Source organism: Salmo salar, unplaced genomic scaffold, assembly GCF_905237065.1.
Source record: "Salmo salar unplaced genomic scaffold, Ssal_v3.1, whole genome shotgun sequence".
Classification (NCBI taxonomy): domain Eukaryota; kingdom Metazoa; phylum Chordata; class Actinopteri; order Salmoniformes; family Salmonidae; genus Salmo; species Salmo salar.
In genome coordinates this window covers 82,501-95,000 of record NW_025547626.1, presented here as the reverse complement: position 1 = coordinate 95,000, position 12,500 = coordinate 82,501, and the positions used below count along the sequence as shown (strand labels likewise).

Genomic DNA, 12,500 nt, shown 5'->3' with positions numbered 1-12,500 from the left:
TGGGGTAGCTGTTTTAGGGGTAGTCATTCTGGGCCGTTTTGGGGTAGCTGTTTTAGGGGTAGTCATTCTGGGCCGTTTGGGGTAGCTGTTTTAGGGGTAGTCATTCTGGGCCGTTTTGGGGTAGCTGTTTTAGGGGTAGTCATTCTGGGCCGTTTTGGGGTAGCTGTTTTAGGGGTAGTCATTCTGGGCCGTTTTGGGGTAGCTGTTTAGGTCGTCTTTGAAAATAATAATTTGTATTTAACTGACTCGCCTGGTTAAATATAAACATTGTCAATGGACTAACAGGGAATGTTGGGTTTGGTTTTAATATTATCCGCTGGATTTGTTTGTTTCGGGAGATGGCTTAATATTGTAATCTTGATTTATGTATGATGCTCTATATAATAAATCTATTTCAAGAACTGTATATATGTCCAATAAAAACATATATAAAAAAAACACATTGTCAATGTACAGTTAATGAATGGACATATAAATGTCAGTTGTTCTTAAAGGCTGTGAGTCTTTCAACTTCATAACTAAGTAAAACCTTGGTTTGAAGTTGCTTCTATGCAGGTAACCATGTTAAAGAATGTGGCTATCATTCTAAGGCTGAACACATCGGTAAACCTACCGTCATCGCAAACTTTCCCTGTGTGTGTGTGTGTGTGTACATTGGTGTATGTGTGTGCCTACCGTCGTCGCTGACAGCCTGTTGTTTGACAGTGGAGGGCACGGCCCGGGCGGTGGGCTTCCTCAGAGGGCGACGCCAGCTCTTACTGGTTCTCTTCACCAGTGGAGCAGCAGGGTACTGGGAAAGACAGGGGGTCAAATGTCATTGGTGTGTGTGTGTGTGTGGTGCAGCTGGATACTAGAAGAGAACAGGGGTCAGACTGAGGGTTCAAAGTTTAAAGGTCCCCCCCAAATTACACCCTATTCCATAGTACACCAAATTGACCGGGGGCCCCAATAGGGATAATTTTGACCGGGGGCCCCAATAGGGATAATTTTGACCAAGCCCCTGTTCAAAGTAATGCCCTATATAGGGAACAGGCTGCCATTTGGGACAAAACTAAGGTCACTATGCAGCTAAATGCAGGAATGTCACTGGTATACGTGAACATTTCTGAAACGCATAATAAAAACCAGTCTTTGTTTAAATATATATATATATATTTTTTTTAAACATGGTTTTGAAAAGACAATCAAAAGGATTGAAATAGGTATTTTCCAAAGCATGTGTTGTTGTATGTGTGTGTGTGTTATCGTATATGTGTGTGTGTGTGTGTGTGTGTGTGTGTGTTATCGTATATGTGTGTGTGTGCTTTATGGTGTTTGTGTCTCAGCAGCCATACGCACAGTGCAAACCTCTCCAGGTTCCAGCCCCAAGTCGCCACACTCAAAGTCGCTCAAATCATTATCATAGTCTTCCTCCCCTTCTTCCTCCTCTTCTTCTTCTTCAGCCTCTCCTTCCGATGACTCACTACTACTCTCCTCCCTCGTGCTACTCTGCCCCTCATCCTCCGAATCTCCCTCTTCCATATCCGACACCCCCTCCTCCTCTCCTTCCCCCAGTCTCTCCTCCAAGGGCGATTCAGGAGGGTCAGGTTCTAGAGCCCCCTCGGCCTCCCTCTCCACCCCCAGTTCCCTGCACAGAGCCAGGGCTTCCGCTGCCTCCACCTCCCCTCTCTGGAGCTCAAAGTCTCCACAGAGACCCAGGGGCTCCCCGACACCGGCCGACCCCAGAGAGGTGGACTCCAGCTGGGCCCAGGTGAGAGGCCCGTCCCCATGTCCCTCTGGGTCCTGGTCGTCCGTCTCAGTTTCGTGATCGAGGTCTGTGACCTCTTTGCACTGCGGCTCGGTCCACATGGTGTATGGCAGTGCATCATGGGTATAGTCAGCGGGGAGCTCCGGGTGGTGGAGGCTCTCGATGAGCACCGCAGGACTCTGGGAGTTGAGGTTCTTCCAGATGCCGTCTGAGAAAGGTTTGGGCTCCAGGTAGAGGCTTTGGGAACTACAAACAGAGTCCATGTTTCGAGAAATACAAATGGATTCCACGTTTTGGGAACTACAAATGGATTCCACATTTCGGGAACTACAAATGGATTCCACGTTTTGGGAACTACAAACGGCATCCATGTTTGAGTGTGGAGTTTGGTCGTTGTTGTTTTGGTGTTGTAGTGTTGCTGAATGGTCATTTAATTCACTCAGCTCAGAAGAGTGGGCCAACTTATCTTTAGAAGTCAAACTGGTGCTAGCTAGACATAAACCCTTAGTACTGGAGTCTCTAAATACATTGTCTCTTTGAGAGGATCCTTCTGAGTTGGAGTCCATGGATACTGCTGCAGTTGCCGTCGAGGACCTGTGTTTGTGGATTTGCTGCGTTGGCAGTAGTGTAACGTCACAGAGCATGTGGTTATTATTGCTAGCTTGGATCTCCGTGGAGGTTCGACTACAGTGGTTCTCGGTGGTCAGTACTGCCTCAGACAATGTTTGGATTGGTAGTGCTTCTAGATGGGAAGCGGCGGCGGGCATTTTGTGCAGAGAGGCGTCCATTTTGGGTTGAGCGTCGCTAGTTGCACTAGCCGCGTAAGCTGCTAACTGTAACTCCAGCTCTGGCCTATGGTGGTCTTCAGTAGGACCAGAGTGCCGAGAGGGGGCCATTTTGGGCCGAGCGTTGCTAGTTGCATTAGCCACGAAAGCCGCTAACTGTAAATCCAGCTCTGGTCTATGGTGGTCTTCAGTAGAACCCAAGCACCAGTCGCTGTAAAGCGCTAACGGTCGAAAATCCTCTTCCTCTGACTTCTTTGACGCCAACTCGACCTCGCACACCTCGTCCGTTAACGTTTCTGTTTCTGACGAGAGGGTCGTGGGCGTCTCGCGTTGGAGCACGGGGCGAGGACCGGGTGACTGTCCGGTAAATCCGGTAAGGTTAGAGCACCACCATGTGGGCCAGTCGAGGAGGAGGAGGACGACGACCTCGGACCTTTGACCTCAGTGTGACCTCCGCTGACGGCGAGGGTGAGGGAGGGCATCTCCTGGGTGAGAACAGGCGGTAGGGGCGGGCAGAACCTCATCTCTCCAGACAGTTCTGGAGTGAGGAAGGGCATGTCGACCCCGTTGTTCCTCTGGAGGAGAGGAGGGGAACAGTCTTGTAAACTACACTTTGGAAGCGAAGGGTTTTGTATGGGGACACAGTTGTGTGTAGTATACATAGGAAGAGAGGAACAGTTTTCAATAGGAGTGCAGTTTTGTTCACTACACCTGAACAAGTTAGCTGGACCAGAACTAGGGCTGGAAATAACACATCCTCTGGGCCCAGAGTCAGTATTAGTGGAAATGTCATTATAAAGTGCTGGTGTTCTGCTTTCAGAGTTGTGACTGCTGTGCGTCGTAGTAGTAGTAGTAGTGTTAGTATTAACTGCAGTACCTTGACATGTGTCCATTTTATACTCAGTGCTGGGGGCTAGGGTTGAGGTTAGGTTTAGAGACGACTTCTCTACGTAAGAAGAGCTTGATTGAAAAGCTCCAGGGCCACAGGCTGAGTCCGTACACCCCTGAGCCCCAGTCGGGTGCACCGTTCTGGGGGAAGGTAACCTGGTCCGTAAGGGATCTGGAGAGGGGTGGACATCCATAGAGCAGTCCTCAGGGACCAGTCCCAGTGGAGTAGATTCTATACATACTGACTTAAACGGTCCTCCGGGGATTTCTCTTCTTTCTGATTGGGCAGGTGTAGGGGCAGCCTCGGACCTCTGATGGGGTCCTTTAATGACCTCTGCGAACTCTGACCCTGAGGGGTTCTGTGGGGGGTTAGTGGGATGCAGATGGGGTGAGGGGTGAGTCCCTACCCCTGTCCCTTGTTCTGTGGTGTCCACTGAGACAGGGGTCAGAGAGGGAGAGGGGCGAGAAGCGAAGACGGAAGAGGGTGAGGAGAGAGAAGAGAAGTCGGAAGAGGGAGAGGGGAAAGACGAGGGGCGCAGAGGTTCAGGAGGACAGGGGAAGGCCAACCGGTCACTCTCCACTTCCATTCTGTTGACTTTCACCACACACATCTGCCGGCAAGGACCTGTGGAACAGAGACACAACAGAAAATACACTCAGATAAAAAAATAAAAATACCTTTGAGATGGTAAAAAAAAAAAAACATTTGAATGATAAAATATTAGTCTACATGGGATCGAATCCAGAAGATATTACAGAAGAAAAAGGCTTGGGTCCATTTGGATCTCTAACCCATAGAATTAGGAATTACAATACTAGAATGGACATGAACCTGCTTATGATGGGATAAAGGGCAGCCATTTTGGTCAGGGAGTTGGTCAACCATGCTTTGCCAGTGCTGTTTATAAGACATAGTGTAAAATAACGAAGTTGAACAATTTTGTCTGCACTGTATATCTGTTAGCTAGCCAGACTGTTTTAGACCAATGGTTCCATTCATTTTTGCACAATATTTTAGGTTGACAATAATTCTATTGCACAATTTCTGATATATCACACACCTTAGTTTTATTTTAAGTATCAGAATTATACCTCTACTGCCATTCATTCCAATTAGACTGGTTTGGATTTCTCCCTGACCAATATGGCTGACATTTTCACCCCATTCTTGAACGTTGAGGGTTTATGACATAGCCCCTCTAGTAATTTAATTGGATCTCTTACAATCAATCAATCAATCAATCGATACATCGTTCAGAATCACTCAACTAATCTCTTACCAGGGAGCCGGAGTGTATTCTCAGTGTGATCCTCTCCCTCTCCTTCCTCCTCATCCTCCTCATCCTCCCCAGCCCTGCAACCTCTCCGGACCTTGGGACCCAGGGTGCCTCCGAGGCCTCTCCTCCTACCCAGGACAGAGCACCCTTCCAGGGCTACAGGCTCCTCGCTGGTCCTCAGGCGCTTGGATCTGGTCCGTGGGTGTGGGAGGCTGCTGTAAGGGGGCCAAATTTAGCATCTCTTTGACATGCCACTTATTCAGAACAATTTAAAAATATATATTCAATGCATGTTCACACACACTTCCAAACTCCTCCCTCCTCCTCCCACACACCTCCCTCCCTCCCTCCTCCCCACACACCTCCCCCCCCCCACACACCTCCCTCCCTCCCACACACCTCCCTCCCAAACACCTCCCTCCCTCCTCCTCCCCACACACCTCCCTCCCTCCTCCTCCCCACACACCTCCCTCCCTCCTCCTCCCCACACACCTCCCTCCCTCCTCCTCCCCACACACCTCCCTCCCTCCTCCTCCCCACACACCTCCCTCCCTCCTCCTCCCCACACACCTCCCTCCCTCCCCCACACCTCCCTCCCTCCTCCTCCCCACACCTCCCTCCCTCCCTCCCACACACCTCCCTCCCTCCCCACACACTCCCTCCATCCCCACACACCTCCCTCCCTCCCTCCCCACACACCTCCCTCCTCCTCCCCCCATACACCTCCCTCCATCCATCCCCACACACCTCCCTCCCCTCCCTCCCTCCATCCATCCATCCCTCCCCATACCTGCTGACAGGAGTCTTGACCCGGCTGCGCTGTAGCCAGTTCTGCAGCTCTGGGGTGGTGGCGGGCGTGGCTCGGGTGTGGTCCAGAGGACAGGAGTCCTTCCCCAGCTTCCAGACAGCATAACGGTCCGGTTGGAACCACTTCACAAAGGGATCCATACTGATCTTCACCATGTCTTTACTGCATGTACACTAGGGTGGAGGGGAGAAGGGAGTTAGCATACTATATAGTGTGGAATCTCTCCACAAAAGGGATCCATACGGATCTTCACCACGTCCCTACTACACTAGAGAGGAGGGGACAGGGGTTAGGATCCAGACTAGCATACTATTAAGTGTGTGCAGGGGAAGTAGAATCGCTAGCCTGTTAGCTGTGTGTGCGCAGGGGAAGTAGAATCGCTAGCCTGTTAGCTGTGTGTGCAGGGGAAGTAGAATCCTTAGCTTGTTAGCTGTGTGTGCAGGGGAAGTAGAATCCTTAGCTTGTTAGCTGTGTGTGTGCAGGGGAAGTAGAATAAGCTAGCTTGTTAGCTGTGTGTGCAGGGGAAGTAGAATAAGCTAGCTTGTTAGCTGTGTGTGCAGGGGAAGTAGAATCCTTAGCTTGTTAGCTGTGTGTGCAGGGGAAGTAGAATAAGCTAGCTTGTTAGCTGTGTGTGCAGGGGAAGTAGAATAAGCTAGCTTGTTAGCTGTGTGTGCAGGGGAAGTAGAATCCTTAGCTTGTTAGCTGTGTGTGTGCAGGGGAAGTAGAATCGCTAGCTTGTTAGCTGTGTGTGCAGGGGAAGTAGAATCGCTAGCTTGTTAGCTGTGTGTGCAGGGGAAGTAGAATCGCTAGCTTGTTAGCTGTGTGTGCTAGAAGCTTCCATTGTGAAAGTGACATCACCTGCCCTGAGACCCAGAAGTACTGCCTCCCCCCAGAGGTACTGACCATAGTTCTGGAGGGGTCCCTGGTTCCACGTGGAAATACACAACAGAAATAGTTCAGAGTAAACAGCGTCGTGTTTTCTTCCTCTTACCTGAGTGGCCACCTTGCCGTAGTCGATCCATCGGACACTAGCGAAGTTGGTAGACTCGGCACAGTTGAAGCCGTGGTTGAAGCCAGCGTGGTAACCATAGGGGAAGGTAATCATAAACTCGCCTGCCTCCTGGGTGATCTGGAGAGAGGAGGAGGAGGGAGTTGAGAAGAAAACCACTGGAAAATGTCCTTTATCAATTTGTCCCCGTTGAGATCCCTTGACAGAGAAGAGAATCTCCCACACTGTTCTTGGCAGGATCACTTGTGTTAATCTAGCTAACATATCAGCCTCACATATACACAACCTCTCTCCAAATGAAGACCAGGTCAAGACAGTATCTCAGCAGTAAGGCAATATACAACCAGTCAATACACAATCAACTAAAGTGAAGAGCTGTTGTAATGTTGGTAAAGATGACTAGAAGGCAGGTTTGTGACAGTGTAGAAGTGTGTGTTGTAACACTATGTTGTAGCCACAGTTAAGACACAGTCAGTTAGTCCTACCTTGTCGAAGGGGATGCTGTACTTCTTCAGGATGGACGGGGAGATCAGGGTCATCTTATGACGGAGAAACGCCTCACATCCTTTAAACCCGTTGGGGAAGAAACCTGGAAAACACACACACACACACACACACACACACACACGTTGGTACAACAATTTAGGTCTATCCTCCTAAGACCACAATTAGACCGGCAGCCCAATTATTGTCAAAAGACCAAAATTAGGCTGCCTGTCTAAACGCTGCCAAAGTGTTCTAGTTTTACTTAGCATTTCATCTTGTTAAACTTGACCAGAAATCTTACCTGTTGCCAGTCTCTCCAGTCTCTTCCCATGTTCAGGGGGGATGGCATACCTGTAGACAGAGACAACGTGTCTAACGTCAATACACCTGTAGACAACGTGTCTAACGTCAATACACCTGTAGACAACGTGTCTAACGTCAATACACCTGTAGACAACGTGTCTAACGTCAATACACCTGTAGACAACGTGTCTAACGTCAATACACCTGTAGACAACGTGTCTAACGTCAATACACCTGTAGACAACGTGTCTAACGTCAATACACCTGTAGACAACGTGTCTAACGTCAATACACCTGTAGACAACGTGTCTAACGTCAATACACCTGTAGACAACGTGTCTAACGTCAATACACCTGTAGACAACGTGTCTAATGTCAATACACCTGTAGACAACGTGTCTAACGTCAATACACCTGTAGACAACGTGTCTAACGTCAATACACCTGTAGACAACGTGTCTAACGTCAATACACCTGTAGACAACGTGTCTAATGTCAATACACCTGTAGACAACGTGTCTAACGTCAATACACCTGTAGACAACGTGTCTAACGTCAATACACCTGTAGACAACGTGTCTAATGTCAATACACCTGTAGACAACGTGTCTAATGTCAATACACCTGTAGACAACGTGTCTAATGTCAATACACCTGTAGACAACGTGTCTAATGTCAATACACCTGTAGACAACGTGTCTAATGTCAATACACCTGTAGACAACGTGTCTAATGTCAATACACCTGTAGACAACGTGTCTAATGTCAATACACCTGTAGACAACGTGTCTAATGTCAATACACCTGTAGACAACGTGTCTAATGTCAATACACCTGTAGACAACGTGTCTAATGTCAATACACCTGTAGACAACGTGTCTAATGTCAATACACCTGTAGACAACGTGTCTAATGTCAATACACCTGTAGACAACGTGTCTAATGTCAATACACCTGTAGACAACGTGTCTAATGTCAATACACCTGTAGACAACGTGTCTAATGTCAATACACCTGTAGACAACGTGTCTAACGTCAATACACCTGTAGACAACGTGTCTAACGTCAATACACCTGTAGACAACGTGTCTAACGTCAATACACCTGTAGACAACGTGTCTAACGTCAATACACCTGTAGACAACGTGTCTGCAGGTTAATACACATGTAAATACAAACTAGTCTATGTTAAGTGCTACCTGTAGACGAGAATGTTTGTCAGGTTAATACATAAGGTAAATACTAAACTAGTTTATGGTAGGTGTTATGTAGAGGGAGAATGTTTGTCAGGTTAATACATAAGGTAAATACTAAACTAGTTCATGGTAGGTGTTATGTAGACAGAGAATGTTTGTCAGGTTAATACATAAGGTAAATACTAAACTAGTTTATGGTAGGTGTTATGTAGAGGGAGACAAACTGTTCAGATGTTTCATCATCTACACTGACAATACTGGCCCCTAGTGGTGAGCCTTGGAATTCTAACTATTCTAAAGTTCCTGATATGGAACCAGGAGAACTCTGTAGAATTCCCTCAGGGTTCTTAGGCATTCCATTTCACCTCTTCTCCCCCATCAGAAGCCCATACTATCTGCCCCATATTCAACGGTTAGTCTGGGTAAGGGTGTCTGTGTGTGTGTGTGTGTGTGTGTGTGTGTGTGTGTGTTAAGGGGAGAGGGAGGACTGCCCCAGGAGTGGGGGAAGTGAGGGGTGAGGAGGGGTTGAGAGAAGAGCTTACCCTTCAGGGAAATGTGTGAAAATGGGGAGCGGTGAGAACCATGTATGTGTTACAGGACTTCCTGCTCTAATGAGCAGCAGTATACCTCCAGAGGAATGGAGAGATGGGGAGACTAAGAGAGGGAGGTGGAAGGAGGGAGACTCACCAGGGAGGAATAAAGAAATCATTCCCTTCCTACCCATCTCTCCCTCTAACCCTGCTCATTCCCCTCTCCCTTCCTACCCATCTCTCCCTCTAACCCTGCTCATTCCCCTCTCCCTTCCTACCCATCTCTCCCTCTAACCCTGCTCATTCCCCTCTCCCTTCCTACCCATCTCTCCCTCTAACCCTGCTCATTCCCCTCTCCCTCTAACCCTGCTCATTCCCCTCTCCCTTCCTACCCATCTCTCCCTCTAACCCTGCTCATTCCCCTCTCCCTTCCTACCCATCTCTCCCTCTAACCCTGCTCATTCCCCTCTCCCTTCCTACCCATCTCTCCCTCTAACCCTGCTCATTCCCCTCTCCCTTCCTACCCATCTCTCCCTCTAACCCTGCTCATTCCCCTCTCCCTTCCTACCCATCTCTCCCTCTAACCCTGCTCATTCCCCTCTCCCTCCCTACCCATCTCTCCCTCTAACCCTGCTCATTCCCCTCTCCCTCCCTACCCATCTCTCCCTCTAACCCTGCTCATTCCCCTCTCCCTTCCTACCCATCTCTCCCTCTAACCCTGCTCATTCCCCTCTCCCTTCCTACCCATCTCTCCCTCTAACCCTGCTCATTCCCCTCTCCCTTCCTACCCATCTCTCCCTCTAACCCTGCTCATTCCCCTCTCCCTTCCTACCCATCTCTCCCTCTAACCCTGCTCATTCCCCTCTCCCTTCCTACCCATCTCTCCCTCTAACCCTGCTCATTCCCCTCTCCCTTCCTACCCATCTCTCCCTCTAACCCTGCTCATTCCCCTCTCCCTTCCTACCCATCTCTCCCTCTAACCCTGCTCATTCCCCTCTCCCTTCCTACCCATCTCTCCCTCTAACCCTGCTCATTCCCCTCTCCCTTCCTACCCATCTCTCCCTCTAACCCTGCTCATTCCCCTCTCCCTTCCTACCCATCTCTCCCTCTAACCCTGCTCATTCCCCTCTCCCTTCCTACAAATCTCTCCCTCTAACCCTGCTCATTCCCCTCTCCCTTCCTACCCATCTCTCCCTCTAACCCTGCTCATTCCCCTCTCCCTTCCTACCCATCTCTCCCTCTAACCCTGCTCATTCCCCTCTCCCTTCCTACCCATCTCTCCCTCTAACCCTGCCTCTCAGTTTGCCTGAGACACAACATGCTAGTAAATAACCACACACACAGTATTCCCCCTACCAGGACTTGGGCTCTCCAAAGTGCAGGTAGTTGATGCTATAAAGGTCCATGTCTTCAGTGTGCCAGGAGAAGCTGGTCTTCCACATGCCAAAGTACAGGTAGGGTGTGTTAACCCCCTGGATAGAAACACCACAGTCCTCTTCAATCACATCCAGGATGGAGTTGAGGTGGCCGATGTTCCACTCCTCTATACCCTACAGAAGGTAGACAGGAGGAGAGAGGGAGGAGGAGAGGGAGGGAGAGAGAGGAGGAGAGAGGGAGTTAGATGAAAGACAGAAGGGAGAGAGGGAGGGAGTTTGATGAAAGAAAGGAGAGAGGAGGAGAGAGACAGAAGGGAGAGAGGAGGAGAGAGACAGAAGAGAGAGAGGAGAGAGACAGAAGGGAGAGAGGAGGAGAGAGACAGAAGAGAGAGAGGGAAGGAGTTAGATGAAAGACATAAGGGAGAGAGGGAGGGAGTTTGATGAAAGACAGAAGGGAGAGAGGAGGAGAGAGACAGAAGAGAGAGAGGGAAGGAGTTAGATGAAAGACATAAGGGAGAGAGGGAGGGAGTTTGATGAAAGACAGAAGGGAGAGAGGGAGGGAGTTTGATGAAAGACAGAAGGGAGAGAGGAGGAGAAACAATAAGATTGAAAGTATCTAGATAGAGTTGAGGTATCTGATATTCCACTCCTCTATATACACTCCACCCTGCACCAGGACAGAGGAGATGTTGGGATGATTAGAAAGGAACACACAGGGAGTGAAATGACAGTGATCCTGATGATCAGTGATGAGTGACAGAGAGAGGAGAGAGAGACTGATATTCTGTGAGTCCTGAGACATCTACCTCGTCATAGAGGCTCCCGGGGACGTCAGCTCCATATATGGGAGATACGAAGGTCAGGTTCTTCCAGTACTTCCTCTCCAGGTCCTCATAGTTCAGGTAGCGGGGAGTACAATATCTGGAGAGGTAGAAGATCTATGTTATAACAACTATACTAATATAACTCATAGTTCAGGTAGCGGGAGTACAGTATCTGGAGAGGTAGAAGATCTATGTTATAACAACTATACTAATATAGAGGGAGTGTGTTTATTGTTACTGACTTGTCACTGTTGGCGAGGCGTCTGAACTCGTGTTTGTGTGTGTTCATGCTGTGCTTGTCTTTGTCGTGTGTGTGTGTGTATACTGTGCTTGTCTTTGTCGTGTGTGTGTGTGTTTGTTTATACTACGCTTGTCTTTGTCGTGTGCGTGTGTGTGTGTATACTGTGCTTGTCTTTGTCGTGTGTGTGTGTGTTTGTTTATACTACGCTTGTCTTTGTCGTGTGCGTGTGTGTTTATACTACGCTTGTCTTTGTCGTGTGTGTGTGTGTGTAGTTACTGACTTGTCACTGTTGGCGAGGCGTCTGAACTCCTTCACACTGAGTGGTTTCTTCTGGATGTTGAACTGAGTGAACAGGCCTGACTGGCCAGCAACCATCTGCTGTATCGGGGCATGGATCACCAGGTCATCAATATCATCATAGCTACACCGAGGACGCCAGCCCTTAGGAGGAATCACCTGGAGACAGGTAGAGGAGAGAGGGGTTATCACCCGGAGACAGGTAGAGGAGAGAGGGGTTATCACCCGGAGACAGGTAGAGGAGAGAGGGGTTATCACCCGGAGACAGGTAGAGGAGAGAGGGGTTATCACCCGGAGACAGGTAGAGGAGAGAGGGGTTATCACCCGGAGACAGGTAGAGGAGAGAGGGGTTATCACCCGGAGACAGGTAGAGGAGAGAGGGACGGGTTATCACCCGGAGACAGGTAGAGGAGAGAGGGACGGGTTATCACCCGGAGACAGGTAGAGGAGAGAGGGACGGGTTATCACCCGGAGACAGGTAGAGGAGAGAGGGACGGGTTATCACCCGGAGACAGGTAGAGGAGAGAGAGGGAGGGGTTATCACCCGGAGACAGGTAGAGGAGAGAGAGGGACGGGTTATCACCCGGAGACAGGTAGAGAGGGAGGGGTTATCACCCGGAGACAGGTAGAGGAGAGAGAGGGAGGGGTTATCACCCGGAGACAGGTAGAGGAGAGAGAGGGAGGGGTTATCACCCGGAGACAGGTAGAGGAGAGAGAGGGAGGGGTTATCACC

General features: G+C 49.4%; 1 protein-coding gene across 1 annotated transcript in view; it reads right to left on the bottom strand.

Annotated features, from left to right (window-relative positions):
* The window catches only part of kdm4c (lysine (K)-specific demethylase 4C), a 51,896-nt gene that overhangs the window by 27,125 nt on the left and 12,271 nt on the right, over positions 1-12,500 (bottom strand). The window contains exons 3-13 of the mRNA XM_045711465.1: positions 11,751-11,926; positions 11,212-11,326; positions 10,386-10,579; positions 7,302-7,351; positions 7,000-7,103; positions 6,497-6,634; positions 5,488-5,678; positions 4,701-4,912; positions 2,876-4,045; positions 1,339-2,834; positions 676-790 (exon numbers count right to left, since the gene is read on the bottom strand). Coding sequence (XP_045567421.1) covers positions 676-790; positions 1,339-2,834; positions 2,876-4,045; positions 4,701-4,912; positions 5,488-5,678; positions 6,497-6,634; positions 7,000-7,103; positions 7,302-7,351; positions 10,386-10,579; positions 11,212-11,326; positions 11,751-11,926 — 3,961 coding nt within the window. The remainder of the gene's footprint in view (positions 1-675; positions 791-1,338; positions 2,835-2,875; positions 4,046-4,700; positions 4,913-5,487; positions 5,679-6,496; positions 6,635-6,999; positions 7,104-7,301; positions 7,352-10,385; positions 10,580-11,211; positions 11,327-11,750; positions 11,927-12,500) is intronic.